This window comes from Limanda limanda, chromosome 6 (genome assembly GCF_963576545.1).
Source record: "Limanda limanda chromosome 6, fLimLim1.1, whole genome shotgun sequence".
NCBI classification, from domain to species: domain Eukaryota; kingdom Metazoa; phylum Chordata; class Actinopteri; order Pleuronectiformes; family Pleuronectidae; genus Limanda; species Limanda limanda.
The window spans coordinates 22,131,248-22,143,750 of NC_083641.1; the positions used below are offsets into that span (position 1 = coordinate 22,131,248).

General features: G+C 41.9%; 2 protein-coding genes across 2 annotated transcripts; both read right to left on the bottom strand.

Annotated features, from left to right (window-relative positions):
• Positions 1-206: 206 nt before the first annotated feature.
• LOC133002949 (multidrug and toxin extrusion protein 1-like) lies at positions 207-6,576 on the bottom strand. The gene is made up of 17 exons (XM_061072537.1): positions 6,481-6,576; positions 6,255-6,356; positions 6,089-6,157; positions 5,837-5,985; positions 4,475-4,517; positions 4,322-4,366; positions 4,112-4,209; positions 3,918-4,015; positions 3,039-3,152; positions 2,894-2,961; positions 1,827-1,935; positions 1,432-1,507; positions 1,252-1,321; positions 993-1,125; positions 817-911; positions 593-688; positions 207-512 (listed from the first exon to the last, which is right to left on the bottom strand). The coding sequence occupies exons 1-17, from the start codon at positions 6,574-6,576 to the stop codon at positions 207-209; spliced, it is 1,767 nt and encodes a 588-aa protein (XP_060928520.1).
• Positions 6,577-7,767: 1,191 nt separating this feature from the next.
• LOC133002950 (multidrug and toxin extrusion protein 1-like) lies at positions 7,768-12,230 on the bottom strand. The gene is made up of 17 exons (XM_061072538.1): positions 12,114-12,230; positions 11,672-11,773; positions 11,330-11,398; positions 11,063-11,211; positions 10,759-10,801; positions 10,599-10,643; positions 10,374-10,471; positions 10,192-10,289; positions 9,980-10,093; positions 9,796-9,863; positions 9,555-9,663; positions 9,371-9,446; positions 9,206-9,275; positions 8,996-9,128; positions 8,799-8,893; positions 8,605-8,712; positions 7,768-8,052 (listed from the first exon to the last, which is right to left on the bottom strand). The coding sequence occupies exons 1-17, from the start codon at positions 12,219-12,221 to the stop codon at positions 7,768-7,770; spliced, it is 1,770 nt and encodes a 589-aa protein (XP_060928521.1). The 5' UTR covers positions 12,222-12,230.
• Between the last annotated feature and the right edge of the window lie 273 nt (positions 12,231-12,503).

Genomic DNA, 12,503 nt, shown 5'->3' on the forward strand with positions numbered 1-12,503 from the left:
GCCGCCAGCTCGGCGTGATGCAGATGTTTGCAGCGCAGGATGTCAGAGCAGGACCGAGGCAGATGTGAAGATGAGCACAGAGCGGAGCGAACGAAGAAGGCGAAATACTCTCCAAGCGAAAAAGAACGATGAGTCAAACCAAGGAGGGTCTGAGCACCTGTGTGTTTCTAGCAATAAACAGAAACATTCGAGGTGAATTTAAATTCTCAAGGTCTGTCTGACTCTTCATTTGGGAGCAACACGGTGGAGAAGATTTGATGGGGAGAGTACGTAGTATTGATCCAGTCCGTTGTTTCATTGCTCTTTGAGGATGGGGTCTCTGGTAAGGGCACGAGGAGGTGCACACTCGCTCCCACCGCCAGAAGCCCGACTGCCGCCAGCACAGTGAGGCCTCGTCTGAGCAGCAGCTGGGTGGTGGAGAGACCACCTCTGTTCTGCTGCGGCCCCACATGGCCCCCGTGTGTCTCACTGCTCCCGTCACGCCCCCCGGCTCTCGTGTCACCATGCACAGGCTGGAGGGAGAAACAATAATATTCTCCATGACTTAATTATGTGAGATCCTACTGAGACCAAACACTTTTCAGCTACTTACATTGTCATTACTTGTTGTGTTGTCAACCGCTGCGTCTACATCAGCTGTTGCCCTTAACAACGTCATGTGAGTGTTTTTCTGAGCTCGAATCACCGTCTGAAAGATTAAACCCAGTTTTCAAGTCCTCCTGATCTCACGTGTGTAAAATGTAGAAGAAGCCTCTGCAAGCACAGTGTCTCGGCAACTGACTACAATACCAAATTCAGTGTCCTTGCGTTCAGTACCTCCTCGGTAATCTTCTCCCAGTTCAGCTTGAAGATGACAGTGATGTAGAAGGTGGATTGTAAAATGACACAGACAAGCAGCCCCAGCCAAAACCCTGCAGCGAAAAAGATGGATTAGTCAGTTATATGTACACAGCAGGCTTCATTAAAAAAAGTTTTTTGTTTCATGCAATTACCCAGAACTCCCAGCTTTGCAACGAACATTAGAGTAACACCAAGTAAAAGGCCTATACAGTAGTATCCAATGAGATTAGCCACAGCTGGTATCTTCTGTTTGCCCGCGCCCAGGAAGATGCCGGTGCACACACACTAGGATGCAAACAGAAAAAATCTCTGATTATGATGAGCTGTCACTCCGCTGGCCTCCATATGTTTGGATAAATGAGACTTTTATATTGAACTCAATGGCAACTGCAGAATAAAAACAGTTCTCACCACCAGACCATCGAAGAACTGAAGGAAACAGTACGCGTTCATCAAGTAGGAGACCAGATTTATGATCTTCCTGGAATCAGGTTTATAATTAACATCTCTTTATCCTGCTAAATCTTTATGTGCAGCACCAGCACTTGAACAGTCCCAGTAAAGGGAGCGAGGGTTAGTTTGGAGACTCACTCATCAGAGGTGAAGATGAAGCCAATCACGGATTTAGTGGAGAAAAGCACCAGACCCTCGACCACTGCGATGCTGCCTGAAAGAGAGGAGCTGCGCGATCCGTCAAACAGCGGAGACACAAAATAAAAATAGATTCCAGATGTTTATTATTATTGTTAAGTGTCATCGTGTGGGAAAAGAAATTGCTGGGAAACTCTTTGGCAGCAGAAATAAGTTGTGAGTAGACAGTTAGTGTTAAAAGACAGAATAATGTTTACAAGATGAACACACAGATAGGTTAACAGTCTATATTTATAAAAAATAAATGTGCAATAATTATATCAGAATACTCATCTTGAGGACAGAATAAATAAATATGTAATAACAATGAAATAACAGCTAGAAAAAAAACTGACCTGCAAGAGTGAGGGAAACCTTGCTGGTAAGAATTGCCCTGGCACTGTCTCCCGCACCGAGAGCGTTACCCACACGGGCACATGCTGCAGCTTGAATACCCAGAGGGCACTATGGATTCAGCATTTTGGTTAGGGCTAGTATGAAAAAGCATTTTTTCCTTATAGTGCTCATAAAATTTGTATTAATCTGACCGAGGGTGAAAAAAAAAATTTAAGTTCAAATTAGGGCTGGGAAAGTTAATTCACTTTAATCGAGTACTCATCACTTATTTAACTCAGACAATTATTTTATCTCGCATTAACTCAGGTTTGATTATTTATTGTTTTATTGTGAAAGTCAGGCTTTTATTTTGTGAAGTCTGTTGCTGACTGCTGCGGAACCGGAAAAAAGAAAATAATTGGCGGATAAACAACCATGGATAAGGGTACGGAGCTTTTACATGGCCATTTTCATTTTAAAGTCCTTCCAGACGGCGGAGTCGACAGAACCAAAGTAATTTGTAGCCACTGCCAAGGTGAATTTTCTTATCACCGGAGTACTTCCAGTCTAAAATATTACCTGAATGCAAAACACACAGTTGATATCAGCAAATCACTCAACGAAACAGCGAGCGGAGCGAGGCTTCGGCAGACTACGTTAGACGCAGGGAGGAGTATACATTTTTCATAACGAAGAGGATAACATTAATGCCCTGGCAGTGGCATTGAGCTTTAATTTTGTATTTGCTTTGATAACATTGTTAAATTGAGATTTACACTGAATATTTTATTTAACTGCTACTGTATTAAATGCTGATGTTAAAAGTGTTTGCACAACAAATGTTATGGCACTTTCGTTCATATGGCAGAACATTGAAAATAAAATTGCGCTATACACTACTTTTTAATTTATTATTGGATTTTGCGTATACAAATGCGATTAATCGCGATTAATCAGGGAAATCATGCTATTAATCGCGATTAAAACTTTTAATCGTTGCCCAGCCCTAGTTCAAATATGAAAACAGTTTTTTAATTTGAGAATTTAGCACTCTATCTGCAGAATCGGTTGAAGTAGCAGTAGTTACCATGTAGGTTATGAATGACACCATTATCACAACATGTTGCGCTGCCAGCTCATCTTCACCCAGCATTCCTGATCGTCAGAGACAAAGAGAATTAAAAAAGTTGTAATCTGTTCCTATGAAACAGAAATTAAAATAAATGGATTACCTGCAAAGAATCCCCCCAGGTCATAAACCCACCACTCGAAGCACTTCATGAGTGTACTGGGAATGGCCAGTTTCATAAAGGAGCCCCATTCCTGCAGTGATTCCACAGACCAGCCTGCAGGGGGAGAGACACACTCACTTATACAGAGAGAAAACAACCAGTGTTCACTAGCTGATCATGGACTGTTGATAATATGATTACAAGAAGACTTCTTGACACACAAAACACCTAATGACATATTCTACTATTAAGATACATGTTTTTATTTGTCCCAAACACATGCACAGACATGCACAAGCACACTCATGCAAGGAGGGAAATTTAACCTCTGCTTTTAACCCATCTGGTGCAGGACACACAGAGCAGTGAGCAGCCATGTACGGTGCCCGGGGAGCAGATGTTGGGGGAGTAAGGTGCCTTGCTCAGGGGCACTAGACAGGGTAAGGAGAATCCTCTTGGATTTTTGGACAGATCCATCCAGGTTCGTCTTTTTGTTGTTTCTCCATGGAGTCGAACCAGAGACGAACCAGAGACCTTTTCTGCCCTTAGTCCAATTTTCTGCCACTAGTCCACCGCCTCTCACTTTTCTCATAAATAAATCCTTAAACATTGACACATTTTTCCTTTATTTTACAAACTTTTTCTTCTAATCACTGTTGTAAAAATGTTGTTGATATTCTCAGTTCCATGTTGCAGCTATTGCACTTCTGTCCCGGGAGAGGGATCCTCACATGTGGCTCTCTCTGAGGTTTTTAAGTTCTGTTATAATTATATTCTTGTTAAGGGGTTAAGAACAGATGACGTCATGCCTCCTTAAGCCCTCTGAGACAAATTGTTATTTGTGAATATAGGCTAAACAAATAAAGTTGGATAACTCACCTCCCCATGTGTTCACATGCAGCTTCTTCCACCGGATGTAAGCAAACAGAAACACACAGATGTAAATCTGAGAGAGTGTGTTGGCTGCAGCAGATCCGCTGTAACACACACACACACACACACAGATGCAGTGATGTCAGTGTGTGTAATCATGTTCATTCAGATTTAAATAATTTTCTGACGAGTACACCTACCCAACCTCCAGATCCAGCCAGTGAAGAAAGATGTAGTTTGTCAGCACGTTTGCTATGTTTGCCAGAGCAGCAGCGTACATTTGCGGCAATATTATACCCTGAGTACGCAAACACCAGGCAACGTGATTACTGCCACTTAGAGCTTTCCCATCAATACCGAAATAAGATGATACAGAATGATCACAGAATTGGTTTAGGACATCAATGCACCTGGTTCTGGAGGTAAGAAACCTGAAGATGATGCAGGAACATTGCCTGCATAGAAAGATTAATAAAAAGATGGATTTATTTGTTATGCAGAAAAATAATAACTGAAAATGAGTTGGATTGTTGCATAAAGATGAGAGACGAGTCAGGACTCACAGGTACAGCAGGGAGGAAGGCTGTGATATACAGCTGGGCTATTCTGAAATCAATAGGCTGTATTCAGTTCAGATGAAAGGCAATATACAAACAACATACAGGCTTCAGCTTTTACAACCTAATTTAGTTCCTTATTGATCAACATCTAATAATGCAACTAATATATATATTTGCAACACATGTCAAGTACAATGCTGTTTGTACAGCCCATATTCACAAGTCAAGGTTTGCCTCATAGGCCTTAAAACCTCGACATGGGTTCCCTTTTACAAACATAAGAGCAAAAGGCACTTTATATATTGTAATTAGGGTTGCAAAGCGGCAGAAAGTTTCCGGTAAATTTCCGGAATTTTCCGGAAACTTTCCATGGGAAGTTTAGCTTGAGAATTTGGGGAATTTTGAAAAAAAAAAAAAAAACGCAAATTAAACGCTGAGCAATAAAAACATCATTAAAAACTCTATTTTAAAGATGTATGGAATGCAGCACACGCTGCACGTTGAATTTCAACCCCACTGTGCATTCTTCCATCACATGCACAGATAACTCCCAGCATCCTTCACACTACAGCAGGGCTACTGAGGCCTGCTGTAGAGTGAAGGACTAGTCAGGTAAGTTTCGATGATATTACTGGGGAAAATATATGAGCATGCTGATTGAGGATTGTTCATCTGTTCATCTAGCCTATTTCCATTCATTTATCCATCAATTGTAAAATATGTTTACGGACGATTCCAATTGTTTGGCTAACTATTTATATCTCTGGCATTGCATTAGCGTTTTTTTTACAAACTTTTTTCTCATCTTATTCTACAGAACAATGACATGTGCACTCTCATGTGTGGAGACATTTCACCCCATCCAATGTAGAAGGAAAGGCTGTGTACATTTGCAAATACTGTGCAAAGACCTATGTTAAGAATGACACAACGATGCAGAAGCATATAGTCAACTGCCCAAAGTTTCCACAGGGCTCAAATCAGCCTATGACAAAACTAAATATTTGTATTTATGTCTGTATATGACAAGGTAAATACAGTTAGTATAAATTACCCACAACATTTCCAGTTTATTCCCGTTAATTCCCGTATATTCTCGTTTATTCCCATTAATTCCCGTATATTCCCATTAATTCCCGTTAATTCCCATGGAAAGTTAAACTTTGAATATTCCCGGAATTTTGCAACCCTAATTGTAATCATTCAAATACATGAGAGGAATTCAAACTGCTATTAAATTGAGATGTCAATGGGTCAATATTTGTAATACAGACTGAACCAAAATGATTCAGTCAATCTGTGATTTGAATACAGAGATACAGAGATGTTTGTTAAAGTCCAGTGGATGATGTCTCAATTTCTAACCTGGCCACCTCCGGGTCCTGGCCCACACATAACAGGATGGGCTGGGCGTTGAGCAGCAGACCCCAGCAGGGCAGACAGAACAGCAGCAGGATGATGATGCCCCGCTGAAGGATCACCCCCACCCGCAGCAGGTTCTTTCCACCAAATGTCTGCACAAGATATTTACATTTTAAAGGAGGGGAGTCAGGGGTCGGTGGAAAAAACAAAACAAAAAACAAACAAACAGGGAATTCTCTAAATGGATTTCCAGACCTGAGAGACCAATGTATCACATGTCAAGCCCAGTCCATATCCTGTTGCTACAGAGGTGATATTAATAGTCTGAAAATGACAATGAAACATGCTTAAATTAGTTTGATGTAGAATTCTCCATGTTTCTCATGTTGGCCTCCGCACCACAGCCCTGCAGCGTACTTACAGCCGAGGCTAGCCCGTAGCCAGCCATCACTTCATTTCCCAGACGCCCACAGAACATGGTGACCACAAATGGAAGGAGGTAATTGAGGATTCGAGAGAGAAGCTGGAGAGACAAACATCCACATGGGTTAAGTTTCTAATGAAACTCTATCATCTATCTTCAGCAGGAGAAGCCCAAGCCCACACGGTCGCTAACAGACGGGTAAGTGAACGGCGCCGGTCCTTACCAGAGGGCCTGTCATCCTCAGCACGTGGTTGAGTTCCTCTCTGTGGGCCTGGGGAACCCACCCGCAGCAGAAAAGCTTGTTCCTCAAACCGCCCATATCTACCACAGGAGATGCCAACGCAGGTCCTTCCACTGAAGTGTCTGTCCGTGATCTGTCTGATGAACTTATCTAAGCTGCTGTCAGGGATGATGAAAAGGAGAGAAATCATGTGGCGGCCACAGCCTCCATGGCAGTGAGCCAAAGCCAGCTGAAACAACAGAGATCATGAGAGAGGGACAAGAAACAGGCCTGCAATCAAAACAAAGACGATAAGATGTTGGACTCGGAAGCAAGAAAGCTTTGATTTGGGTTGTTTAAAGTTTAAAATAAACTATTTTCAACCTCTGGTTCCTCTAATTGTCCCATTATCAGATGTTGTCGTCACTACAAAGAGAAAACCCATTTTCATATCTATGGCTAGAAATGGAACCAGAAATAAATATTTATATAATTGAAGGTTCAGTGTGTAAGAATTAGGTGAAAGGGATCTATTGGCAGAAATGTTTTCACTAGTGTGTTTAATCTAAATTGTTGTATTCTGCACCCTAGAACTGGTCCTTTATATTGAAATGCTTTTTATTTACATAGGGCAGGTCCTCTCTATGGAGGCAGCCATTGTTTTTACAGTAGCCCAAAGTGGACAAACCAAACACCTTTTGAGTTTTTATGACATCTGAAGGCTGCCACAGGTTCCCTTTAATGTTTGGAAGGGGAGGGTGAAGTGAGGGGTATTCAGCTGCAATATGCCTCTTCACCTATAGATGTCATTAAATCTTACACACTGAACCTTTAACATTCATAAGCCATTTAATGATAAGCTGCACTTTGTCTTATTTTAATCACAGTAAAAACACCACTCGATATAAAAGCAAATAATGATTCATGATTCAAAGCACAAACCCTAATTACTTTCTCAATTCAATTAGTCAGAAAGTATTTTCACGTGTCTACAAATCATCTCCATCAGTGTATGCTCTCATGAGACCAGACATGGGTTTTAAAGAAGTCTGTTGAACCAGTATCTTTATTGAAGGTAATTGTGAAATTAATGTAATGAGAAAAAACTATTTTAAAACTAAGAGGGGGAAGTTATAATTCAAACAATGAATGAATCTCTCAAAGCAAAGATATTACAGCTGGACCATTCCTTTGTTTTACATTTCAGTCAAACCACAGTTAAGCCCTGAGCTACTCAAAGATAAATCCAATGATTTCATGATCAAGACTCTCGAGGTGATACTGTCTCTTCTACTGGGACAACACAGTGGAGAAGGTTTGATCTGGACTATATGTAGTATTGACCCAGTCCATCGTATCGTTGGGAGTAGGCAGAGTCTCTGGTAAGGGCACGAGGAGGTGCACACCCGCTCCCGCCACCAGAAGTCCAACCACCGCAAACACAGTGAGGCCCCGCCTGAGCACCAGCTGGGTGGTGGAGAGACCTCCTCTGTCCTGCTGAACTACGTGTTCCCCTTGTGTCTCAGTGTTCCCGTCATGAGCCTCAGATTTCACAGACACGTAGCCGTCCACCGACTAGAGAAGAAAAACTTTATAAAACTTTATTTGGTTAAATCATGAGGACAGCAATCACAATGAACAATTTCTAACCAGTGTTTACAGTCGTGATTAAAATAATATAAAATAACTCAATTAGTCTGGATTGGCTGTACTCAAGTTTACAACATGTCTGTTTATCAACAGAGAAGATTAACGGTCACACACAACAACACACGTGCAGAGAGTCAACCCCCCCCCAATAAAAAATACTTGAAGCACTTCAATGTTATACCAAATGGGAGTTAACAAGTAACAGTCTAGTTCACTATAAATGTCAGGATGCCCATTAACCTCGTGACAATGCAGACTCTCAAGGTTCAACTTATCACAACATCAAAACATCCAATCTATCAAGCATTAGTGCAGAGGCCGTCTGAAATCTGAGGTCAACGGAAACGTAGTCAAGCAATGAAAGTCATACACCTAAAGGTATTTAAAGTTATATAAGTAAAAAATTACACAGAAAACAAAGTGAACACATAACAATGATTGCTGGGTCGTGAGTGTTCAGAGCAACAGGCCACTTACGTTCCCATTAATCGCTGTGTGGCCAGCAGTGCTGTCATCCAGTGGGTCGGACAAGGCAGCTGTACTTAATAACGTCATGTGCACCTTCTTCTCAGCTCGTTTCACAGCCTGCAAACAAGCAGATACAAAAACCCATTTCTCCTTTTGCATGCGTGTAACAAAAAGCTGTTAAAAAGCCGAGTCCCTGCATATACCTCCTCTGTCATCTTCTTCCAGTTCAGCTTGAAGATGACAATGATGTAGAAGGTGGATTGTATAACGACACAAATGAGCAGTCCCAGCCAAAATCCTGCAGGAAAAAATACAGAGTAGTCTGTAGACTGCGCAGCAGGCTTCATTTCTAAAACTGCTATTACTTTGCAGTAATATAATAAAACATCCCTTTATTTACCCAAAAGTCTCAGCTTTGCAACAAACATTAGAGTAACAACAAGAGGAAGTCCTATGCAGTAGTAGCCTATGAAATTAGCCACAGCTCCTATCTTCTGTCTCCCCGTGCCCAAGATGATGCCAATGCACGTACACTAAGAGAAGGAAAAACACATTTCATGTTTGATATGATGTTTGCTCGGAATCACACAAGACAAGTTGGTGGACTCACCACAAGACCATCAAAGATCTGAAGGAAACAGTATGCGTTCATCGAGTGGGAGACCAGATTTATGATCTTCCTGGAATGATAATTAAAAGTGTGTGTTTGGCAGTTGCAGGAACTGCACTGTTCACTCAATCATACGTGTGTGTGTGTGCAGATGAGAAGACTCACTCATCAGAGCTGAACACGTAGCCAATCACTGTTTTCGTGGAGCCAAGCACCAGACCCAGGAGCACAGAGACGCTGACTGAAAGAGAGGAGCTGTGAGATCTGTCGAACTGCAGCAAACATCGAAGACAAATTCTGATTTCTTAACATTGGACACAACCAAAGAATATTCATGTACATAACTGACCTGAAAGAGCCAACGATAACTTGGCGGTGAGGAATGCTCCAGCAGTGTCTCCTGCCCCGAGGGCGTTACCCACACGGGCACATGCTGCAGCATGAATGGCAAGAGGGAACTATGGATTCATGATTGTGGTGAAAATAACATTAAAACACACATACAAAATATTATTGTAATGCCAATGGACAACAATTATAAACCATGTGATGAAAATGTGTGAATGTGTTGTTTTGTTGTGCAGTAATACCATGTAGGTTATGAATGACACCATCACCACAATATGTTGAGCTGCCAGCTCATCCCCACCCAGCATTCCTGATCATCAGAGACAGAGATAACATCTCAGCCATGACTCAAAGTTTAAATCAGGTTCAGTTCATTCAAGATGATTGTCTGAGCTCTAAATAAAACAAGTGAAATATATTGTTCACCTGCAAAGAATCCTCCAAACTCATAAATCCACCACTCAAAACAAGTCATGAGTATACTGGGAATGGCCAGTTCCATGTAGGAGCCCCACTCCTCTAGTGATTCCACAGACCAGCCTGCAGGGGGAGAGAGAAACTCATTTGTAGAGTGTAAAAAAGATGGAGGATGTACTGTGTGACAGCAACAGAGGGGCCGCAAATACTATATCCCTCACCTCCCCATGTGTTCACATACAGCTTCTTCCACCAAATGTAAGCAAACAGAAACACACAGATGTAAATCTGAGAAAGTGCGTAGGCTGCAGCAGATCCACTGTAACACACACACAGTGATAACAGTGAGTCATGGCTCACTTTATATTTAAATTATTGCATTGAATGTGTAAAACGCACCCACCTGACTCCCAGATCCAGCCAGTGGAGGAAGACGTAGTTTGTCAGCAAGTTTGCTATGTTTGCCAAAACAGCAGTGTACATCTGCGGCAATATTATACCCTGAGTACGCAAACACCAGAAGATGTGATGAGTGCCACTTACACCTCTTCTCTCAGAAATGTAATTTCTATAATTAAGACTGCATATTAAGATGGTGTGCAATAAGAGAACAGAGTAGGTGATGCACCTGGTTCTGCAGATAAGACACCATAAGTCTATAGAGAAACATCGCCTGCAAGACAAAGATGGATAAAATATGTTGACATTAAGGTTTGAGGTAATCACTATTTTTAGTATTTTAAATTTATTGAATTTGCACACAATGGTGTAAGAGAATCCAAACTCACTGGCACCGCAGGAAGAAAGGCTGTGATATACAGCTGTGCTATTCTGAAATCAAGAGGATGAATTCAGATCCAGTTAAAGGTAAGAAAATGTCTTTAAAAAAATGTTTACACTGTTCAATCTCATTTATTTCCACTGTATAAATGACAAGAAATGTTAAGTTAGTGTATGTGGACTTTCGCCTGTTACTACTTTCAGCTGTTACCCACAACTGGTAAATGTCATCTGATCAGTATATGGAATACAGATTCTGTGTCTGTCTAAAGCCCGGAGAGTTTTGCATGCATGTTCGGTGCTGCTCGATACCTGGCCACCTCAGGTTCCTGGCCCAGACATAACAGGATGTGCTGTGCGTTGATGAGCAGACCCCAGCAGGGCAGACAGAACAGCAGCAGGATGATGCTGGTCCGCTGAAGGATCACCCCCACCCGCAGCAGGTTCTTGCCACCAAATGTCTGCACAACAGCGTATGGACAATGTTAATCATTTCAAGGCAAAGAGTAATGAACACAAGGAGTTGGTGAAATTCAGGATCAGGGCAGAAATTCAGAGGGCAAAGTTTTTTCCCCAAACCTGAGCAACCAAAGTATCACATGCTCGTGCCAGACCATATCCTATTGCTGCAGTGGTAATGTTAATAGCCTGAAAATGAAACATATGAAACATACGTAAATTAATTTGATGTACACTTGAGGACTTATTCATTTTTCTATGACTCATCAGAGTAAATGCGCTATGTAGTGATTAAATCATCAGGTTTGTGAGCGAGCTGTAAAAGCTATCAGGGTTAGATGCGTTTATGGTGGTAATATTTCGTCATTTTATTCCAACAACTCTCTGTAAATTACATCTCCACCTGTCATTTTCCTACATTGGTCTCAACACAGATGTGGAGCGTGGGAGATGACCACTTACAGCAGAAGCTAATCCGTAGCCAGCCATCACTTCATTTCCCAGACGCCCACAGAACACGGTAACCACAAATGGAAGAAGGTAATTGAGGACTCGAGAGAGCAGCTGCAGAGACAAACATCGACAGAGGTGCAGTTGATGTAGGCAGCGGCTCACAGGTAATGCATTGTCAATTATCGCAACCACAAGTTACTTTTAATTGGCATCGCTCTCTTTGCAAACGAGCCACCACATAGTCATCCCTCTAACAGGTTGTAGCCGCCGCTCGAAGGCAAAGCAAAGCACTGCTTTAGTTTGACCGACAGCAAACACTCAACGTCTATTTTTCCAGGAATTTCAAAGAAAACATTCTCATCTATCTTACAGCGAATGAATCAACTTAGTGCCAAGGACGCCCATGAAGCCAGAACCACATGTGCAGCCAGAACATTGTGTCAGTTCTTACCAGAGGCCCCATCATCCTCAGGATGTGATACAGTTCTTCTCTGTGGGCCAGTGGGATAATGTTGCGCATCCACCTGCAGCAGAAAAGCTTGTCGCTGGACCCCCCCATGGCTGCAGAATCAGACGCTGTAATGCAGGTTAGCCTGTGTCCTGTCTGTCCTTCTCTATGATGCTTTCCAGGGACAAGGGATTCACCGCTGTGGGGTGAAGTATTTCAACATCTTTAAAAGTTACTCATTCATTCCCCTTGAGGCTGGATTCACATAAAGCATTCCTGGTTTGTCACCGTGCGCAAACACAGAAAAATCGTCATTGCATAAAACAACTTCATTATATAACATTGTACGTTCATCTTGTGAGCATTTCAATCACAGGTCAAATTGATGTCACA

What these genes read in the sequence shown, in the direction of transcription:
- LOC133002949 (XM_061072537.1), bottom strand. Translation starts at nt 6,576, where the DNA reads ATGGGCGGTTTGAGGAACAAGCTTTTCTGCTGCGGGTGGGTTCCCCAG. An exon ending in TGTCATTCATAACCTACATG is followed by an intron (nt 1,936 to 2,893) that starts GTAACTACTGCT and finishes CTGAATCCATAG; the next exon opens with TGCCCTCTGGGTATTCAAGC. An exon ending in AGTTCTTCGATGGTCTGGTG is followed by an intron (nt 1,126 to 1,251) that starts GTGAGAACTGTT and finishes TTTGCATCCTAG; the next exon opens with TGTGTGTGCACCGGCATCTT.
- LOC133002950 (XM_061072538.1), bottom strand. Translation starts at nt 12,221, where the DNA reads ATGGGGGGGTCCAGCGACAAGCTTTTCTGCTGCAGGTGGATGCGCAAC. An exon ending in CAGGAACCTGAGGTGGCCAG is followed by an intron (nt 10,802 to 11,062) that starts GTATCGAGCAGC and finishes TCTTGATTTCAG; the next exon opens with AATAGCACAGCTGTATATCA. An exon ending in ACACAGCGATTAATGGGAAC is followed by an intron (nt 8,053 to 8,604) that starts GTAAGTGGCCTG and finishes TTTCTTCTCTAG; the next exon opens with TCGGTGGACGGCTACGTGTC.